General features: G+C 51.6%; 6 protein-coding genes across 6 annotated transcripts; all 6 read left to right on the top strand.

Annotated features, from left to right (window-relative positions):
- Positions 1-403: 403 nt before the first annotated feature.
- On the top strand, positions 404-1,765 carry JKF63_00438 (uncharacterized protein; the record flags this gene model as incomplete). The annotated part of the gene is made up of 1 exon (XM_067896489.1): positions 404-1,765. The coding sequence occupies one exon, from the start codon at positions 404-406 to the stop codon at positions 1,763-1,765; it is 1,362 nt and encodes a 453-aa protein (XP_067752646.1).
- Positions 1,766-2,699: 934 nt separating this feature from the next.
- JKF63_00437 (uncharacterized protein) lies at positions 2,700-2,855 on the top strand (the record flags this gene model as incomplete). The annotated part of the gene is made up of 1 exon (XM_067896488.1): positions 2,700-2,855. The coding sequence occupies one exon, from the start codon at positions 2,700-2,702 to the stop codon at positions 2,853-2,855; it is 156 nt and encodes a 51-aa protein (XP_067752645.1).
- A 498-nt stretch (positions 2,856-3,353) lies between these two features.
- JKF63_00436 (uncharacterized protein) lies at positions 3,354-5,114 on the top strand (the record flags this gene model as incomplete). Its single annotated transcript, XM_067896487.1, has 1 exon — positions 3,354-5,114. The coding sequence occupies one exon, from the start codon at positions 3,354-3,356 to the stop codon at positions 5,112-5,114; it is 1,761 nt and encodes a 586-aa protein (XP_067752644.1).
- Positions 5,115-6,859: 1,745 nt separating this feature from the next.
- Positions 6,860-8,629, top strand: JKF63_00435 (uncharacterized protein; the record flags this gene model as incomplete). The annotated part of the gene is made up of 1 exon (XM_067896486.1): positions 6,860-8,629. The coding sequence occupies one exon, from the start codon at positions 6,860-6,862 to the stop codon at positions 8,627-8,629; it is 1,770 nt and encodes a 589-aa protein (XP_067752643.1).
- Positions 8,630-12,041: 3,412 nt separating this feature from the next.
- On the top strand, positions 12,042-13,241 carry JKF63_00434 (uncharacterized protein; the record flags this gene model as incomplete). Its single annotated transcript, XM_067896485.1, has 1 exon — positions 12,042-13,241. The coding sequence occupies one exon, from the start codon at positions 12,042-12,044 to the stop codon at positions 13,239-13,241; it is 1,200 nt and encodes a 399-aa protein (XP_067752642.1).
- A 2,583-nt stretch (positions 13,242-15,824) lies between these two features.
- On the top strand, positions 15,825-17,072 carry JKF63_00433 (uncharacterized protein; the record flags this gene model as incomplete). Its single annotated transcript, XM_067896484.1, has 1 exon — positions 15,825-17,072. The coding sequence occupies one exon, from the start codon at positions 15,825-15,827 to the stop codon at positions 17,070-17,072; it is 1,248 nt and encodes a 415-aa protein (XP_067752641.1).
- Positions 17,073-21,395: the final 4,323 nt, after the last annotated feature.

Here is a 21,395-nt window from a genome sequence, read left to right as displayed (position 1 = left end):
CCGCAAGGCCCCCTCCCCACCCCAAGAGGGCCTTGTTGCGTACTTTTCAGCCTGTCAAGTGCTTGTGTATCCACCTTACTATTTTTTTCAGCGAATCCATAGGTCATCCTGACCGCTGAGAGCGCTATCCTTACCTATTCTCGTTGAAGTACACCGTTTTGTCGGCTACCTGCACACTAGAAACATGTGTATATGCAACCATCTATACGCAGGCGAAAAAGCAAGAAAAGGTATGTAAATCTTTCGGCTCGGATTGTTAACACGTCTACTAATCCTCTCCAGGTGAATTCCTCTACCTAATACCTTTCTTGTAGTATTTTCTTCTTCTGACCCACAGCACACTGAAGCAGACTCCCTTTTCCTGTCATTCTTTTCATACGCCATTTTTTTTTCCACCAGCAAAATGTCCACCATCATGTCTGATCATGTTGTGAAGATGGCGAAGGAATTCACTAACTTCTTGAATCGTGCCATTACACCATTTCACGCAGTGCAAACAGTTGCCGCTATGCTGAGGGATGCTGGGTTTACTCAGCTCGACGAGGGAAAGGATTGGCCGGAAATCGCTCCGGGCGGGAAGTACTACTTGACACGCAATGGTTCAAGTATAGTTGCGTTCTCAGTGGGCGGAAAATTCGACCCTGCGAGCGGTCTAAAAGTAGTTGGTGCTCACACAGATTCACCAAACTTTCTGCTCAAGCCGCGGACGAGATCTTCTGCTCACGATTATCAGCGCGTCGCGGTGCAGTGCTACGGTGGGGGTTTGTGGCATTCGTGGTTTGATCGTGATTTGACAGTTGCTGGCCGAGTTATCGTCTCACGAGAACGCTTGGAGCAGAAAAACATCAGGATCGACAAGCCGATCATGCGCATCCCTAATCTCGCCATTCATTTGACCTCTGCCACTGATCGTGAAGCGTTTTCACCAAACAAAGAGTCCCATTTAATCCCTATCATCTCTACACAGCTGGCTGCCCAAATTGCGGAGTGTGTCGACAAGGATGATTCAAAGTCGAATCACTGCATTTCGTTGATCAAAGCAATCGCGAGCGCTGCTGAATGCAACCCAGACGAAATTGTCGATTTTGATTTGAGTGTTATTGACACACAACCAGCAGTGATAGGTGGCATTCATGATGAGTTTATTTTCTCAGCGCGCCTCGATAATCTGATTTCGTGCTACTGCGCTGTAAGGGCGATTCTTGATGCAGACTCGTTAGAGAATGATACCATGGTGCGCATGGTGTGCTTGTTTGATCATGAAGAGTGCGGCTCCAACTCGCCCCAGGGTGCTGCCGGAACGCTTGTTCCTGATGTTATTGAGCACCTTGTGAAAAGCAAGACCCTCCGTGCAACGTTGGTCGCAAACTCATTTCTCCTGTCCGTTGATGGTGCACATGGATGTCACCCGAATTATGCTGATAAGCACGAGAATGTTCACAGACCTGCTATTCATGGAGGACCCGTCATCAAATATAATGCAAATGTTCGCTACGCAACCAACGGATTAACAGCCGCTGTAGTGAAACATTTAGCGAAGAAGGCTGACGTACCTGTCCAGGAGTTTGTGGTGCGCAACGATTCCCCATGTGGTTCTACCATTGGACCCATCCTATCGTCACTTTCAGGTATAAAAACAGCCGATGTTGGCAATCCTATGCTCAGCATGCACAGCGTTCGAGAGATGTGTGGTACTCTTGACGTATACTACATGACAAAGCTGATTGAGTCTTTTTTCGTCAACTACGAGAATCTGCACGAATAGAGACGAAAAAAGCATCCCGAAAACCTCGGCAGGGGGCTTTTTCAACTGCGTAACGTATTCATGCATATTTATTTTTCCCTCTTATCGTCATGACCGAGTCGTAGGCGACTCCACAAGGTTGCGCGTACTTTGCGCTTTTCGTTGGATGGCCATGACATATCGACTCCATTCACACCTCTCAACCTTCGATGAAAAGCGACAGCTTCAACCGTAACCGCTACAGGGGAATTACTGATTCTGCTGCACATTTTCCTCTGGTGTGTTTTTCTTTTTTCATCTCCATATTGTCAATCTCAGGTATCTATAAAGAATTTATCCGCGTCGACAAGCTCCCTTTTAAATGTTTGGATGAGTTCTTAAGACATGCTGCGATGGATTTTGTTTTTCCTCTTGTATCGCTGTGCTTTGGTCTCTACAGCCCCTTCCCTGTGCTTCTCACAGCGCATTTTTTTTGGACGTGCTGCACCACCGTCAACTCATCTATCACGCAATACAATTGACTAATCAAATATCATGGAACAAGGCTGCTCAATTGCAAGGCAGAGGAGGGCGCGAGCCATCATCACTATGACCTCGAGCCAAAGCGTCATGCTTGTGTGACAGGAGACTGCTTGTGACACAGGGAGTATTCTTTTCCCATCAAGCAGCTGTTTCTGTTGGAGGAGGCAAGTGCAACTGTTGAAATTCAAGTTCAACGCACGAACTTTTTCCGTCTGCGTTGCAAAATTTTTGTACTCCGTCGTTGGAAGTTTCCCCTGGAGACCGCGTATTTTCTTTCTCACTTGCCCTCTTTCACTTCACACGCCAATGGCTCTTCACTCTTGAATACACTGCATTCAACCTCATCAAACTCAACCCCCCGGACGCTCACATCGAACCACTAAAAATGGACTATCACTGACTTGCGAATCACAGTTCCTAGTAGCTCGACAAAATGGGCCGCTTCAAGCCTCTCGCCGTGAAGAAGAAGTACGCGAAGAAGATGAACCAGAACAAGCCAGTTCCTTACTGGATTCGTCTGCGTACTGGCAACCGCATCAAATGGAACGAGAAGCGTCGCCACTGGCGTCGCACAAAGCTGAACTACTAATGTTTTTCAGCGTTGGGAACAAATATGTTTTATTGTTTTTTTTTCTTTGTCGTGTGATTGACTTAAACTGAATTCAAGAAAAACAACTATCTTTCACAGCAAAACATACAGGACTTTCTATTATCCCCAGGATTCTGCTTCTCACAAATCAAGAGAGTTGTTTCTTGCCCGCCTTTCCGGCTCTCTTGCACCCGAGCGGCCTCTTCCAAGAGGGAAAAGCTGAGCGTCAGCGTTGGCCCTAGGCATTGTAGTCTTTTTGACTTTTCTCTTTTCGTATAGAGATTTGGGAAGAGCTGAACTCTCCCGAGGACGTGACTGGCTCCCTAGTTTGCAATTCTAGTTTCCAAATGCAATGTCTTCCACTTCCACTTCCACCCTTTCCTCAATGCAAAAACCTTTACTTGTTGCGGTAAGTTTTTCTTCTACCCTAACTGGGAGGAGCATCATCGTCAATAGATGTGATCCGTACGACGACAGAGAAGTATCTACAACGAGAGAATGAGTCTTGCCGCGGAAAATCCATCACGCGTGCAGGTGTCTGTTCGCATCCGCCCCCTGGGTAAAGGTGATCAGAGCAATGAGAATATTGTACTGTGCGGTGCTGAGGGCGGTGGCGTTATCATAGATGACGAGCAAAAGACAAAGCGCACTTACCGGTTCGACCATGTGTTCAGCGGTGACCAGGCGGAGGTGTTCGAGACGATTGGGCGGCCGATGCTGGAGGAGGCATACAAGGGATTTAACGTGAGCCTGTTAGCGTACGGACAGACGGGGAGCGGGAAGACATACAGTCTGCTCGGAGATTTGGAGAGCGAGGAGCGCGCAGGCGTTGCGCCGCGGTTTGTACGGTGCCTGTTTGATGAGGCGCAGCGGATGGTAGACGAGGACGCAGACCTGACGATCAAGGTGTCGTTGTCGATGATCGAGGTGTACATGGAGAAGGTGCGCGACCTGCTTGCCCCGCGGCAGCGCGGGCAGGAGCCCGAATCACTGGAGATCCACGAGGACCCGAACCGGCGCGTGTACGTGCGTGGCGCGAGCGTGCATCAAGTGCTGAGCGCTGAGCGTATGACGGAGCTGCTGCGGAAGGGCAATGCGAATAGGCAGACGGCTGAGACTCGGATGAATGAAACGAGCTCGCGGTCGCATGCGATTATGCAGATCACGCTGTCTCAGGAGTTCGCGTCTGCGGAGAAAAAGGACCTGGAGTGCGTTGTGTCAGTGGTGGACCTAGCGGGGAGCGAGCGGCAGACGAAGACGGAGTCGAGCGGGCAACACTTCGAGGAGGCAAAAAAGATCAATCACTCGTTGCTGATGCTGGGGCGCGCGCTGAACTCGCTCAGCGAACGCAAGAGCAGCGACACCTTCATTTCTCTGCGCGAGTCGAAGTTGACGCGGTTGTTGTCCGAGAGCTTCGGCGGGAACAGCAAGACGTGGATGCTGGCGACGGTGTCGCCAACGGCGTTCAATCTGACAGAGTCCATCTCCACTCTGGACTACGCCACCAACGCGATGGCAATCACGAACAAGGCGAAGGTGAACAAGAGTTCTAGAGACCTAGAGTATGGTGATCTTCTGAAGTTACGCGAGTACCTAGATGAGGCTGTTACGCGTGAAAGAGGTTTGATTGAAAGGTACGAAGGTGAGGCGGCTGAGTTGAATGCCGAGATCGCTGCCCTGAGTAAGGAGTTAATGTCTCTCAACGATTCCCAGATGGAAGTCGAATTGCAGGAGGCGCTTGCGGAGCGCGATGTGCTCGTGTCGGATATGGTGTCGAAGCTTGTGGGCGCTACTCGGGAGGGAGGAGGCGCACCGCTTGTGTGCTTTTCTGGCACGTGCAAAACTTCGCTGTGCTCTATCCCCGTGGGCTCCTACGAAGTAAATACGCTCGTGGTGCCGCTGTACGATCTTGTCGGACCACCGCCGTTGCTGCAGTGCAACCTTCACGTGCAGCTTACCGAGACTAGTGAAGTGATGGTGGTTGTAGAGCTTGTGGAGCTGCATCACCTTCCCGATTTCGCCACGGATGGTGTGCGTGTATCGGTTTGGTTTGAAGGGCAGGCGTGTAGTCGTGTTTGTACACCCATTGTTTCTCCAAACGGCGGTAACCCAAAGTTCAACTTCAAACAGGTGTACATTTTCGGCCCCATGTCAAATGAGCTTCAGCGCTTTTTTTCTGCCGACGTTTTATATCTGCAGGTAGAGGGCATCACCAGCATTGCCAAGAACTCGCTCGGAGGAGACAATGCGGAGGCGTAGTGCCTTTCTGAGTCATAGGAGCACCTGCTTACAGTTTTGTGCAGCTGACAACAGCTAACTTGCATGATCGTTGTGCTGAGCCTGCGTTCCAAATAACTTGCCTGCAACTCCCAGAGTCTCGTGAGGCCTCTTATTGCCCCTGGAATGCGCCTGCTTCACATTGTTCCTGTGTATTATTATTTTTATTTTTTTGCATAACACGACCGCTATGCCCGGGTTAGGAGTCCTCTCTCTGCCTTCTTCAGCTGCTTTGGTGCTTTGCTCTGCATACCAGTACTCCAAGTACCTAGAACACGGTATCTATATTTCAAATCCTCTTCCCAGCGCAAGGCGCTGATCTCTCGCTGCTCGTGTGATTGGCGTACTCAAGGCGGCATTCGAAGCTGACTTTATTTTCCTTTTCACCTGTGATTGCTCTCATTTTCATGCTTGCGCACTCGTTCACTGTTGTGCACACCACTCTGCCAACGTACAGTTTTGCCTCTAGACGAATTTCAGCCGAGCGAATAATAAGTGGAGTCGATTTGGGCTTCCTTTTCGGTAGGCTTGCCCCCCTGTTGTGTCCCATCGCTTTTTGTACTACTCTCCGGTAGTCGGGTCAGGCGGCGATGCGACACAGAAGGCGCCACGCACTGTGGTGTTTCGTTTCTGTTGAAGTTGTGTTGCTCGCTTCTCCTCCCTCCCCTCCCCTCCTCTCTGTTGAGCAGCACGTCACCCACGCGCGGGCACAGCAGTGGAGAGCAGCTCACACAAGGGGTCATGCGTACGTTTGCCACCCTCCCCTCCTCATGGCGCTGTGGCCTTGTGTAGGTGGAGTCTCTTCGCCCTTTCGCCCGTTCATTTCTTTTGCCTACTGTACCGCTTTTTTTTGTACAAAAATATAATTGTGCACACGCACCCACTTCGAGTTGCAGCTTTTTCCCCTAATAGCTTCGACGTTTTTTTCCACATACAAGCACACAGCCATAGTTGATCACCACTACCGCACATTTACTGCCACCGAGGTGGCATATTCAAGCTAGAGCGGGAGAGGCAGGCACCCCCTCCTTCCCTCCTCCCCGACTTTTTTCCCCGCTGTTTCTTTGTCTTCAAACATGCATATGTATTGTCTACCTTGTTTTCTTTCTTCCATACAACACTGTTCTTTTGGGGAACACTACGATTTCACTTTTTCACATTAGACTTCTGCACCGGTAGCCACACGAGTGCTTCTCTCATTAAATTCTCTCTCTGTGCATTGGTGGTTTCCGAGACATCCGGCTGTGGTATTCAAGTAAACCCTGGTCTTTCCCACCGCGTCGAAGAGCCTTAGCACTTGACAGGCATATGTTAAACTATCGGTGATAAACGTCTCCACGCGTCACACACACACAAAAAACCCTGTCACCACCACCACATCTCTTTTTTTTCTTCTCCGCCTGGCGGCCTTGGTGCATGCGCACTATTCTAGTGAGTCTGTCATCGTAGGCCTGTACAACACTTTTTTTTCTTCCGCTCTTCTCCCTCCCCTCTTCGGCTTTTACCGCTGCTGCTGCTGTTTTTCGCTTCTTGTACATTCCCCACACATTTGTCACGTTTCATTTGTGGACCTCTTGTGAGACTCGAAAAAAAAATAGGCACGTGTCTGTACACACACACACGCTCTTTCAATCCCGGAAAGTTTGTTTTAATCGCCCCCTCCCTTTTCCCCCTCCTTCCTCACGAAATCGAAAAAGAAATCAAAAATAATTCGATTGAATCAAACCATGCCTGACGATGGAAAATCCCGCGTGCAGGTGTCTGTTCGCATCCGCCCCCTGGGTAAAGGTGATCAGAGCAATGAAAATATTGTACTGTGCGGTGCTGAGGGCGGTGGCGTTATCATAGATGACGAGCAAAAGACAAAGCGCACTTACCGGTTCGACCATGTGTTCAGCGGTGACCAGGCGGAGGTGTTCGAGACGATTGGGCGGCCGATGCTGGAGGAGGCATACAAGGGATTTAACGTGAGCCTGTTAGCGTACGGACAGACGGGGAGCGGGAAGACATACAGTCTGCTCGGAGATTTGGAGAGCGAGGAGCGCGCAGGCGTTGCGCCGCGGTTTGTACGGTGCCTGTTTGATGAGGCGCAGCGGATGGTAGACGAGGACGCAGACCTGACGATCAAGGTGTCGTTGTCGATGATCGAGGTGTACATGGAGAAGGTGCGCGACCTGCTTGCCCCGCGGCAGCGCGGGCAGGAGCCGGAATCGCTGGAGATCCACGAGGACCCGAACCGGCGCGTGTACGTGCGTGGCGCGAGCGTGCATCAAGTGCTGAGCGCTGAGCGTATGACGGAGCTGCTGCGGAAGGGCAATGCGAATAGGCAGACGGCTGAGACTCGGATGAATGAAACGAGCTCGCGGTCGCATGCGATTATGCAGATCACGCTGTCTCAGGAGTTCGCGTCTGCGGAGAAAAAGGACCTGGAGTGCGTTGTGTCAGTGGTGGACCTAGCGGGGAGCGAGCGGCAGACGAAGACGGAGTCGAGCGGGCAACACTTCGAGGAGGCAAAAAAGATCAATCACTCGTTGCTGATGCTGGGGCGCGCGCTGAACTCGCTCAGCGAACGCAAGAGCAGCGACACCTTCATTTCTCTGCGCGAGTCGAAGTTGACGCGGTTGTTGTCCGAGAGCTTCGGCGGGAACAGCAAGACGTGGATGCTGGCGACGGTGTCGCCAACGGCGTTCAATCTGACAGAGTCCATCTCCACTCTGGACTACGCCACCAACGCGATGGCAATCACGAACAAGGCGCAGGTGAACAGTGCTTTCAAGCGAATGGGGCTAAAAGACCTGAGGAACGTCGTAGCACGCTTAGAAAAGCAGCTGAGCGGTTTAGCAGCGACGCGGGATGCGAAGGAGGTGGAGGTGGCAGGGATGCAGGAGGAGCGCGACGCACTTCGTCTTGCCGTGCATACTGCCCGCTCGCGGGAGGCGGCCGAACAGCGACTGCAAAGTACCCTGCAGCATATTCAGCTGGGTAACATAGCCCTCCGACGTCGAGTGGAGGCTGCTGAAAGACGGATGATTTGGGCTTTAGACAACAAAGCTTCGTTTCTCTTCTACAAAGGGCGCTGCGCTCTCTCGCTGCGTAGCGTGCTTCGGGGTGAAAAGCGGGGATACAGGCTCGCATTACTGGCCGAGAACGGTCAGCTGACGTCTTCCATTTTGAATGTTCAGTTGTTCTCTTTGGGTGATGATTGTACGGTGCGCGAGGATCCGATGGAGCTGGTAGGTCACAGCCTCAAGTTTTGTTTGCGCATAGTCGGTGCAGAGGGTCTTCCACCGCAGTTCTGTCGACATTCTTTCTGCAAACTCTCTCTGCTATTCGACCAGGATGACCGCTACTTTACCACGAGCACCGCAGAGGACACAGCAAGCCCGTGTTGGAACCTCACAAAGCAGTTTGAGTTGCCACAACTTTCACCTGAGGTGATTGCGCATTTCAGCACTCATCATCTGTTCACCTTTGAGGTGTTCGGCTTCAGTACGTAGCAGAGGGAAGCCGTGTGTGTCAGAGACAGCGAAGTTGGGGACCTACATGTGCACCACGAGCCGCACTGCATCTTGGCACTAACTTTACGTAGGGCAAAGGAAATCGTGCGCTCTTTTTTTTTCTTTTGTTCGTGTGGATCATTGTGCGTGTCCTTTCTGTGAGTGCGCTTTTTTCTTTTGGAGAATCTTTTCCTGAGTGCATTGCCTCTCGAGCTCCTGTCCAGACCCCCCCCCCTGCCCCTGCCCCTGCCCCTCCCTCCCCCATTCTTGACGTTTTCCTGACGCTTTCCACATTTTCCTTCTCTTTTGTATCCGCCACTCTCCCCTATTTTCGCCTGCTTTGTGGGGTAGTTTCTTGACGGATGTGTTGTCGTGTGGTGTTGTGGTGCTCGTTGTCGATTTTTCTTTTATCCCCCTCCCCTCTGTCTGCCCGTCTCTCACTGTAGCTTGCTTGCCTCGCCCCTTTGGGGGGGGGGGGAGAATACCGAGTCACTGCCCCCTGCTCGCTTTTTCTTTGCGTTTCCCTCGCTCCGTGCTCCACGCTTTTTATGCACCCCTCCCCTCCCTCTTGCTCCTCTATTTATTCGTATGTTGTACTACTCGACATGTTAGTGTTGTTTGTTGAGTTTGTCGCCTTGTGTACCCGTTCCCCCATCTTTGTCTTTTAGTGGTGTTCGCCTCGCATGGAGGGGAGGAGGCGGCGAACAAAGTATTCACGAAAACTACGCGCGCTTTTTTTTCTTTCATGGGAGGGTGTCGTTAATCTCATCGGTGTCCTGCACGCTTTTTTTTTTGATGTTATTTTGTTCCCTTCTCACTCGTACATTTTTCGTTTTTTTTTTCGCACATATCTTTTTTTCTTTCATTTCCTTTGGCTCACTTTTTTTTTTACAAAGACAGAAGGAAACAAAAAGGAGTGGCTGGTGCCGGTGATTCAGCGAGTAAAGATCTCCACGAGGGAGTGGCAGACAGTAAAGGCATGTGATGGAGGAGGTGTGTGCGTGCTACGACTGAATAGTGGGCATTGCGGTTTTCTTGCGTGTGCGTCGTCTCGCGGCACCACTTTCTTGAAATCCTGATCTTTCGTACTCACTCCCCGAATGTCAAAAACGAAACAGGAGAGGCTGCAGCGCATATTTCATTGCAAGCCGTGCGGCACCGTGTAAATACTGCGCTAAGCGTTCCTATTTGTCGGTATGCTTCAACACAGCGTCCTGGGCTTTGTGACATGTTTTCTTATTTAACGGACCCTGTCTGTCTGTCTGTCTGCTTTCTCACTTTTTTCCCTCTGACTTCTTTCATGTAAATCTTTTACGTTGAACATCCTTCAAAACGGAATTCGCCACGCACATGTGCACACTTCATATCCACATGTACACGACTTTCCTTTTGTGTGTCGCACACAATCTTGCTACTCGGCCGCCCCCTTCATTCCCACACAAACACAAACACACAAACACAAAAAAGTATACTATTTCTTCGGATTGCATTGGTACAGCGGAAAAGTCTTTACACGGACTTCAGCATTCTCGATAAAAAAGTGGAGTCATACACCCCCACAGAGGTCAGAAAGCCGATACAAAAAGAAGAGTAGTACCGGCTCACTGAACAGACAACACCCACACACGCCCCCAGAAAATCATCTCTTACTTCCTCGGAAGTCCTGCTCAAGCCAACAAAAACAGCGACTGAGGGGTAAGCACATTGCATCAAGAGGGAAGGGGAGAAAACAAGGAGGTATATCACCTTTGTGCCTATTCTCCCCCTTTCCCTTTTCTGGTTCTTTTTTTCTGCGTCTTTCCTTGTGGATATATATCCCCGCTTTGTCTAGTCTCTGTCTGTGTGTGTGTGTGTGTGTGTGTGTGTGTGTGTGCGAAGCCTCGACTTTCATTTTCCTCCCTGCATATCGGCTGATCTTGTGTTTTTTCCCCCTCCCCGAAGTCTTGTCTAGCTTCTTCGCTGCATCATTACGAGTGCATCAGCGCGAGAGAGAAGGCAACGGGCTCTGTAAGGTGTCTTTGCGCGCGCACATTGTCTTCACAAATACGCACAGCACACCTCTACTGTTGCACAGATATACACTGCTTCACCGGTACTGCAGAGTACCATTTAAATAGGCCATTCGAGTTTTTGTTTCGATGGATTTTTCTTGATTTTGTACACAGTGCTGCTCAGCTTAGCTGCTCTCTTCTCAACTTTCGTGTACTTTTGTGTTTATTTGCACGTTGGTTTTGTTTGTCGATACCCCCCTCCCCTGCTCCTTTTTTTTGTTTTTGTTTTCTGTGCTTCTTCTGCTGCATTCACATATTTTTTGTCTGCCGCTTGTCTTGGACTCTGCCGTTTTGTCCCCCCCCTCTCCCTCTCTCCAAATTTACAGTATTTACTCACCCTTTTTTTTGCGATACAGAGAAACGTCTCCATAACCTCTTCTGCTAGGGGGAGTTTGGCTACACTCCTCTCCACCTTCTTTGGTGTATTTATGTGGGTCTCCTTTTTGTGCTCATATTCCTTTTGAAATTGTATCTCACTAGACCTTGTGTTTTTGTGGCGGTGGTTGGACAACGCCCCATTTTTTCCCCTAACTTTTTGTGTCTACTTCCCGTTACGTCCCAGCACACGTGTGAGATCAGGGTTCCATTTGTTCTGTCCTCCCTCCCTCCCCTCCCCTCCCCCCGCCCTTCTTTCCACTTTCTCTGTATTTCTCTCGTTGTCGTTTTTCTGCTTCCTCGCGTCGTTTTTGTCTCGCGAGCGTGTGCGTTTTCACCTGTGTTCCATCTCGCATTTTTTTCCTCCCGAAACCTCCGTTTTTTCCTCACCACGACAAAACAACAAAAGGAGCGAACCGGCAAGGCAAGCATCTTGATAAGCATACAAACATATTCGAGAGTAGGTGTGCGTGGGTGGTTCTGGGCAGCATTCACATTCGTTTGCTGATTCGCTTCAAGATCATCGACGCCTTCCGGTCTGACTTGTTCTTCTCTCTCTCATCAGCTGCATTTCGCTGTTCTTCTTGTTTTCTTTCTCGTCCACCCCACCGGCCTTGTCTTGTACTCACCATCTCTCTCTTTCTCTCTCCCCCCCGCTCTTTAAACTTCCATTTCTGTTCAGCAAAACAACTGTCGGATTGTGCACGCCAGCTTATATATGTTTGTTGACAAGTAAAATTCCGAGTGCATCTATATTGCTTAGGGGTAGAGACAACTAAAGGGTGCTCCACAAGAGACCACTCATTTATTTTTGTTTTTGAGCGCTCACTTTTTTTTTTCTTTCCCCTTCCCCAAGACCCGAGTTGCACTATTCCGTGAGCAGAGGCATTTCACAAGGCTGTACGTGATATGGCTCTGTTTGAGTAAGTGCAGTGCTGTTTACTTTGTCTCTCTCCCTTTTTTTTGTGGCGTGTACCCCCTACGCAATGCGTCCCTATACTTCTTCTTTCTCTTGCAAGCTTGATGAGGAGCTCAAGACAGACGCGTCTCTCTATAGTCTTGGCTGGCGCTGGAGCCGACAAAAAACTACGCCAGTGTGCAGGGCCCCCTTCACACAGCCTCGTGGCCGTTGTTTAGCCCCTTTCAATGATACCTCGCCGCCCACAGAGAGGGATTCGTATTCTGCATTGGTGGATGGTTCTATCGTCACTCGATTCCGTGCGGCTGCTGCGGCCTACGGCGTTACAAACGCCCCTCATTCCAGAGACCTCAAATTGCCAACGCCACTTATACTGCATAGTCAGTATACCCCAACCGCACGCAAAGCGCTCAGCGACCCTCCGGAGGTTGCTTCCCACTCAGGCAGGTACAGGCATCCAACCAAGGGTGGTGGAAGGGAAAATACAAAGTCCAGTTTCCTTAACACGGCACCCGTAGGGTCAATCAAGGGTTCCGCCAGATTGAAGTATACCGTGCAGGGTGCGTCTTTTTCAACAACGCATCTTGACGCCATCGCGGTGCGCGGCCCACCGGTCAGGCCCAAACGCGCGAAGAGTGCCGGCACCACAGCGTGCCCGTCTTCGCCACAGCTAACGCCCTCGTGTACGTTGATTCCACCACCCCAGCCTCAGGATGTAGGCAAACTCGTTGTTGTACTGGATCTCGATGAGACGCTCGTGTATAGTCGAAGCGTCACCGTCTACAAACGCCCTGGTTTGCTCGAGCTGCTGAAGGTTCTCAAGGGAAAGTGTGAGTTAATTGTGTGGACAGCTGGCACGCGGGAGTACGCGCTAGGGGTAATTCGCACTATCGACTCAGTCCAGGCCGTGCAGTACTGCATCTATCGTCACTCCATTTGGTGGTCGGGTGACGTGGGCTGCACAAAGGACCTTCGTCTCCTAGGCCGCCCCATGGATCGAGTTATCCTCATAGACAATACCCCCAGCGTCTTCCTTGCAAACCCACACAATTCCCTTCTAGTCAAAGACTTCATTGTGCCGTATTGGAAAGCGCCCAATACACAGGAGAATACCCTTTTGGTCTTGGCTGAAATCTTTGAGCATATTTTCAGCCGCTTTGCTGCCCCATGCACCGCCGACGTGTTAGCGAGCAAGTACATCTCCCAGCAACTCATTCCACTCGAGCGGGGCGGCTCTCTCGAGCTCAATGTCCTCACTGCCGTTTGAAGTGTGATCATCGCGTGGTTCATGGCGGCGTGACCGGCGCGCTTGCAGTTCACAAAATGAAAGGAGGGGGGTGTGGGGGCGACCGTGCTGTCCGCCATGGTCTCTCTCCCCCCGGAATCGGGTATTTCCTTTCGTTTTTTTTTTTGGCCCGCTTACGCCTTACCTTGTTCTTCCCTGCGTGGTTTCTTTCTTCATTTTTTTCCACACATCACGCTGCGTACACGTATGCAATGTTTGTATATAGGTGTGAGCTTGACTGTCTGCTGGCAGGGGGGGGGTGTGCTGTTTTGTTTCCTGATGTGGGCTCTAGTTGCCCTTGCACTTCCCCACCGACGTATAGTTCTTCACTGTGGGTGTTCACTGAACGCCCATCGGTCGCCTTTCCCCTCTTTTTTTTGTAGTGTGGTGGGATATTTTTCCCCCGGGGCTCCACGTTCTCACTCCCTCCCTTTTGCGCCTGTCGGTGTTCTTTCCCCCCTCCTCGTCCCCCCCCCCCTGCGATATGGACTTGTTCCATCATCTGCATCCAAAGTGTTTGTTATAACATATATATATATATATGGCTCCCCTTTCTTCTCAAAGTGGCCGTCTCTCTCTCCTCAGTCTTGCCCCATACCACGAGCCCTTCTCTACTTCCACCCTTCGTTTAACCCTCTCCATTCTCTGCTGAGGCCTGTTGCAAGGACTCTTGCTGCTGCGTCAAAATGTAATTTTGTGTTCTCCACACCCGTCTTTCTGCTCCTCCTTTTTTTCCTTCACCCCCCCTCCCCCTCCTCTCCTCTCCCCTCCCCCCTCTCTCTCGCTTGTTTGCTTTTTACTTCCGCGGGGATGTTTGCTCTTCTCCTTTGTCTCAACACCGGTTAATTTCTGACGTACTAAAAGCAGAGTTTCCCTTATGTCGTCTTTTCGTTTACTCCCCTCCCTCCCTCCCTCACCCCCTCCTCTCTCTGCCTTTCTCTCAAAGTTTTCCCTTTGCTCTTCCCCTCAGTTCGTTTCTCTGATTCCTTTGAGCTCTCGGTTCTTGATGAGCCTGAGCCGAAGGTACCACTGCTACCCATCTCCTTTCATCTAGTTGGTTGATTTCTTTCTCACCATGGATACTAGTTCTTTGTATATATGTATATGACTGTGTGCGCGCGTGTGTGTGCTTGTCTCTGCTGGATGCTGAGAGCCGTTCTTTTGATGTCGCCACCACTTGATGCAGACTAGGGAAGGGGTTGGAGAGCAGAGTTGCTATCGACAAAGGCACATCAGAGAAAGGGAGGCGTAGGTGTGTGCGCTTGGACTTCCTTGTTGGCGAAGAGAACGCCTGCTAACAGCAGACAACGTTGTACCACGCAGCCGCTCTCCCTTTCCTCCCCCTCTTCCCTATTCTGTCACCAATTTCTTCTGCACATGACGTGTTCTCCCGCTATCTTCCCTTCCTCTTCGGTGTTTACAGGCTCTCTCTCTTACGCTTTGTCTTTCAGCAGAGGAATCGCGTATGTAAAAAAAATAGAAAGGTAGGTGGTGGGCCGTTTGATGGATCTTGATGAGTAGTTGTCGTGGCACAACAGACGCATGCGCGCGCAAACAGCTCTGCCAGAAATCGTAACCCCCCTCGTTTCTTCCCTCCTCAATTTATTAATTTTCCCCCTTGTTTTTTTTTATTTACTTGCCTAGTGATTGCCGCTGCCTATTTTCTTCGCTCCCCTCTTTTCCTTGTCGATGTGATTTACCCTTTCGTTTCAAGCGTGTTTCGAGACCTCTTCCTGACGACAGGGCGGGAGAGAGAGGGCGTGTGCTTTTGTGTGTGTGTGTGTGTGTGTGGGAGGGGGGCGGGGGCGGGGAGCTCCCAAGAGTACTTATTTTATCTTACAGTGGTGAATCACTCGCGATGGTGCTACAGTGAAGCTCCTGCGACTTGGGGAGGTCAAGGTGATGACATCCCTGCTGAGGTCTGCGGTCTAGTCTTGGATGCCGTTGTGTCGGAGTGACTTTCCACAATGCAAGGGTGAAAGGGGTAGGAGAGGTGTATCTTCGACGAAGTGTTGAAGTAACTGGAGGGTATCTCACCCTATTCTCATTACTTGTCGACGGTGGGTCTAAGTCACTCCGAGGGATGCACCACGAGGCTGCGGCCACCTGCTAAGAGCGGCCGCTGGGGCGGCTTACGATATGTGTGGGCAGACTTCGGGAAGGAGGTCATCCTGAGATGACTCATGGGGCAGTGCCCCAAGTCGTATTTACTGCTGCTGCTGCGTCGTGCCGCGCGATTTGTCTGCGAGCGTTTGGGGAGGGGGGGGTATACTCTCGAGTTTTGAAAATATGTTTTTTAGTCTTCTGAAGATGTTAGAAGGGGAAAAAAAGCGCTATTGGTGTACCACTACTCGTCTAGATGTGCGCACTGCTCGGATTTTGAGTCTCGCTTACGGAGGTGCAATGGGGCTCCCTCCTCGTCACACCGGCGCACTTCACCCATTTTCCTCCATGGATTACGGCTTTGTGTACCCCCGTCTCTACGCTCTCCCCCCATTGACTGCTTCTCCTCTCTGCCAACAGTTACAGGGCGCTTTTTTTTTTTGTGGTTCACAGCCCCATACGATGAAGCAGCGCAAACAGACTAAAGCAGCAGGGGTCGCCACACCCTACATGATCCACGGCAAGGCGGAGCAGTATTTACGCATTCCTTGTGCGGCGTTGCTGTGGTGCATTTTTATGCGTGGCGCCCTCGCGCCGTTTCTGTGCAGTACAGTCGAAGTCGCTGTGGGGTCGTACCCCTTTGCTTGGTCGCCCCTTCTTCCATGGGCTTATGCGTATCTATACGCCAATGGACTTTTGATGGTGACGTTGTTTATTGGAGAGAACATTCGGTGTCTCATTAGCCAAAAGCCTATGCGACTCTCCTTGACGGAGGACTACGAGAAAGGCAACCCCGCCAAGGTGGAAAAAATAGCTGCTTTCGAGTATGACACTCCAGCTGACACATACGAGCGTGTGAAGATGTTCTGCTTTATGGTGACTGGCGTGACATTTGTGCGCATTATCACTGCAGTAGTAGGTATCTTTTTAGGGCTCTTCACGGCTAGCGTGGCAGGTTACTTCGACCGCTATTCTCATCCGTGGTGGTTTGGCTTCTGGTCCCGTCTGACGGTGTTTATCACCATTGTAGTCTTTTCAGTCCTCGGCATACACTGTGTTCAACAGTACGGCCAGTTTGCTACCCGCTCTGAGTGCAAGGTTCTCGTCGTGAACCATCACTGTGTCCTGGAGGTGGTTTGGGTATACCTCATGGGCAACTTTCCATCGTTTGTCTCACGCAAGGAGAATCTCTCCTTTGCCTTCTTCGGGAACATAGCCCGCGCAAGCTCGAGCATCATAGTTGACCGCGACGCGGCAGCTTCGAGAGGGCAGGCCATGGCAGCGATTCTGCAGCGCGCCGGTGACCCGACCGCGCCACAGCTCATGATCTTTCCAGAGGGAACGACGGGAAATCAGAACGCCCTGTTCATGTTCAAGAAGGGTGTGTTTGAGGCTGCCGTGCCGGTGCAGATGGTGTGCATCACCTTTCCCTACAAGCACTTCAATCCTGCCTGGACGGGGCGCGGTGTCGGTGGCCACAATCCATTCGATATTATTCTGCGGCTTTGCTGCCAATTTGTCAACTACGCTGAGGTACGTATTCTCCCCCTTTATTACCCAACCGAAGAGGAGAAACGAGACCCCAAACTCTACGCCAGTCACTGCCAGAGAATGATGGCGACAGTGCTGAGAGAAAATATCAGCGACGCATCGTTCAGTGACTATAAGGAGGCCTTCGACCGCTTCGCAGAGCGAAAGAAAACTCACTGAGAGAGTTTCAAGGTCGAGGGTCTGATGTGGGGGTGGGGCAGTGAAAGGGCGTGACTCCAAGGTCTGAGCACAGCTCGATGCTGTACATACCTTTTACCTCCCCGTAGATGCACATACATGCCCTCCCCCCCTCCTCCATCCGAACTCGCTCTGCATGCTCGTAGCGCTGAGGTTTTGCTGTGCTTCAGAAGATTTTCGCTCGTGGTGGTGAGTGAGCTCCCTCTCCGTTTTCTGCTCCCTTCTTCTCGCCCGATTGACATAGATTCTGCTGCTTTTTACGCATGTGTACTCGCTTTGCTGCAATACCGGTCTTGTGACGTAATTGGTCTCTAACACGCGGAGTTGGCGCCAATGTCAAGCGATGCCACCTCTGCCGCTCTTCGGTAAAAGTATCGTATCAATTTCCTTTCCGTGCTCTCAATGTGCACCGGTGTCCTCCACACACACATTTTCTCCCGTGCATGCGTCTTCTTCCTGAAGGGCAGTGCTCTTCGCTTTCAGCTGTACTTAAGAATGCGTACGTTTATGCACCACAATGACGAGGAGAGCACCCGTGTGTGTGTGTGTGTGTGTGTGTGTGTTCACCGCCTTCTCCTCGGCGAGTCCAGTCCGCCCCCTCTATCTTCGTGTCATTGACAAGCCACTAGTGGTGATGAGAGGGTCAAAGACTTACGACGCGGAGGCGTCAGCGGCCAGGTCCTGGGCGGTGTCGTGTTGGAGCCGCCTACGATATTGGGCGGGTCTGCGTCATGCGCATGATAAGCGAGGTGTCAACTTGACTCGGATGCATCGAGCCCTAGCCTCACTCCCCATCAGTGTGGAACCTGGTTCACCCCGAGAGCCTCAGTACGCCCCAGCAGGCGTTCTGTGGGTGGGGGAGGGGGGGTCGGTCTTTAAGTTGATCTGCTAAGAGGGTGTGTGATGGTGGGGTTTGAGACAGGCTGTGCTGCACTGATGGACCGGACCTGGTTGTGCATGTTGGCTGCTGCTTGAGATGACGCAATACAGCCGTGATGGGTCTAATGAAGGCGGTGAAATACCACACATTTCATGCGCCTATATCGACATGTGGAACAACCAATATTTTCATGTGAGACTTTTTTCATTTTTTTTGTTGCTGTTTTTCCTCGTCTGTACGTACATGAGCATTCACGTAATTTTCTCTTTGGTTCTCTCTCTTGTCCCCCCCCTCCCCCCCCTCCGTCGCTCTCCCTCTCTCTATTCTGCTCGTCTCACTGCAGCTGCTCGTGATGCTGACACGGAGCTTTGCACCTTTTGTTTGCTTCTCTGTGTGTTTCTTTTTTTTTTACCCGGGGAAACCGTGCAGTGAAGATTTCATTGAAGTGAAAAAATTATGCAAGTCTCGGGACGGGGCAGGGGGAGGTGTGTGTGTGTGCGTGTGTGCTTTTCTATGTTGAGTATGGGGTGAACGGGCAAAAGACGGAGCTGAGATTTCAGAGAACAAACGATGTAATACAAAGAAGTACCGCATATAGTCTCACATTTGATCACCGCTGATTTCGTAAAGCGTGGTGGGTGACTGCGACTCTGGCCGCTGATCGTCCCCAGGCAGAGGAGAGCGCAATAGACGTAAGGAGACTGGGGCTGAATAGGGGGGGGGCTGGAGGCTTTAGCAGTGGGGAGAAAAAGCGGCGCGTGAGACTCTCACACTCATACCCACATTCATGAAAGCGCACAGGGATCTCGTGCTATTCGTGTTTACCGTATGGACGTCTTTTATTTCTTCAGATGAGGGAGTGTGCGTGTGCGTGTGTGTGTGTGGGGGGGAGGCTGATGCATACAGGGCAACAAGCTCACGAATTTGTTCAGCTGCCCCTGCCTCTTCTTGTCTTCGCTTGCTTGAGGGAGTGGGGAAAAACCCAGTGCGCATATGTTCTTTCAAACTCTTCCCACAGTACATCTCTGCTGCTCTCTTTTCTCGCACTGCGTTTTCGTTGTAGGCGAAGTGGGACGATACCTACGCTGTTCTCACGCACTAACGCGCCTGCACATGCAGGTCGACGATACGGCACACTGGTGCCTCTCTCCCAACGAACCACAACAAATCTCTTCACCTCGTCCTCACCATGGCAAGCTCTATGGATGTAAAGGGAGTGAATAGCGCTGTTGGCGGTACTGCCACCCTTTCCTCTTGCCGCCGCCTTCAAGAACGCATCACCGCTCTCCCTGCAGCACCCCTGCCACGTTGTTTCGAGGTCGAATCAAGAGGCAACTCGTCGTTTCGAGCGGGCTACGTGTCTGTCAGTGAAGAGGGTGGCATTTCGGTAAGTGACCTGCCACACCTCGCGGTGCGCCTTCCTCTAAGAGCAGTGCTGTCTCGTCTACCATGCCGTCGCTCCCCATTTACGAGGCGCCCCTTCAGAAGGGTCGACCAGTGCAAAGAGCATCCAGTGCAGCTTCGCCAGGCGGCTGAGGCTGAGCGAGAGATTCAGATGCAGGCTGGTCCCTCCATCACTCGTCAGGCCGCCAACATGCGTCGCGCCGGCAGCGTTGGCGAGCGGCTGCATGCGGAGAGTTACAAAGAAGCGATTCGTCGTTTGCAGCGCGAAGCGGCGTGGCGTGAGGCCAACGCCGTTCCAGCCGCTCGTCACCCCACTAGCCGCTGTCACCGCTCCGCGATATCAGCGCAGGGGCGGCACCGGCGTCCTTTCTGGAGCTGCCGAGGCTGATTACGTTTTGTCGCGTCAGAGCTTGACGCCACAGGGGCAATGGTACTCCGTGGGGCGCGGAGGAGCACCTTGCTCGGCAACAACTCGCACGCGCAAGTCGACAGGGGGGGGGGCACAGGAGTCTAGTATGCGCCAAAGCGTTTCTGTCAATGGATACAGTCACGCATCTCTCTCATCCGATTCACTCCATGCCAGGATTCAGGTAGAGGTGGATCACCGCGGGCACGAGGTTGGTACAGCGGTCCGAGAACCCTCGCCGATTCACAGTTCGCGGCCGCCTGTGTCCGCGTCGCGGCATTCATCTATCGCCCATATCTTAGCCTCATCGGAGGGGGTTGCCATCTGCGGCCTTTGATGACCCTGTAAGTGGGAGGAGGGGGGGGGAGGGAGTTCTCGCCCACCGCATGGAGGCACTACACATCTTGTCTTTTTCTATGTCCCCTTCTTTTAGATGCACACGTCGATGGGCAGGCAACCGCCCATCGCAACTACGAAGTCTTGAGTGAGTGAGTGAGGGATTTCTTTCCTTTTTTCCCTTCTTCCTCAAAGTCGCCTTTACGGTTGCTCTGATTGGGGCATTTTACGCACTTGGACGGACATGGCTCCACTCATTGCACCGGAGTGAATCGGAACGAACCGCAGGTGGCCACAACTTCCTGGAGTGGGGCTAGACTATTGCTCCTTCAACTAGACCAAAGCGAAATGGAAGGAAAAACATCAGCTACCAACCCCCACCTTTTACCGGTTTCAATCCTTGTCATGGCTTGAACACTGGTCTGACTAGCTGCGTGAACCACGCCGTTATTTGGTCGCCCTTCTCTTATCGGCTTTCAGTTCTCTTAGTCCCCGCATGCAGAGGCTACACGGGTCGTAAGACACCGAAGCGAATCCGTGTGATTAAGGGAGGGGGATAATGCGATAACGTACGCAAGCGAGCTACTTTCAAGTATAGTTGATCTCATAACACTTCTGCTGCCTCCCCCCTGTTTTTAATCACTACCTTGAAATTCACGCGAGTATTGCGCATTTGCATCTTTGCTTCTGTATGTCCGGGTCGCTGCACTTGCCAGATCACCCACCTGGATCGGTTGCCCTAGCACTTTGGGTAAATTGTGTGTGTGGGTTTCTTGCAGCTCGTCTCTTGCGTCGACTCATCGTATTTTTACACCCTTTGACGGAGGAGATTTTCTTGCGCATCTTTCCTGAACGGCGGCGATCACACACAAAAACACGCACATCCTAACAAAGATTTTGGACGAAGTATCCCCCCCCCTCCCCCAAACCGCACCCCAAACCCGCCCGCAGTCACGCCCCCCCTCCCTCAAATAGTCGCCCTCAATCCTATCTTGACCAGCAAAACACTGAAGAGCGGAGACGTCTGGGGTGTCGCTTCTGCCTCGCTCTCACACGCACTCACCTCTCCCGTTTCCATTCTCATTTTTGTATGCTCTGTTCACATTTCGGTCTCTTTCTCTCTCGTTCTTAGTTTCTGTACTTTGCGTGTGTGTGTGTGTGTGTGTGTGTGTGTGTGTATCGTTGTTCTTCAACGCGTACACCCCCCCCTTCATACAGTCTTAACGGTGTGGTACCAGTTCCTGAAAAAATTGCTGCTCTAGTCAGAGTGTTTTGAAAT

Source organism: Porcisia hertigi, chromosome 36 (assembly GCF_017918235.1).
Source record: "Porcisia hertigi strain C119 chromosome 36, whole genome shotgun sequence".
In the NCBI taxonomy this organism is placed as follows: domain Eukaryota; phylum Euglenozoa; class Kinetoplastea; order Trypanosomatida; family Trypanosomatidae; genus Porcisia; species Porcisia hertigi.
Note: the sequence above shows the minus strand (reverse complement) of the source record. Positions and strands in the feature narration are given on the sequence as shown.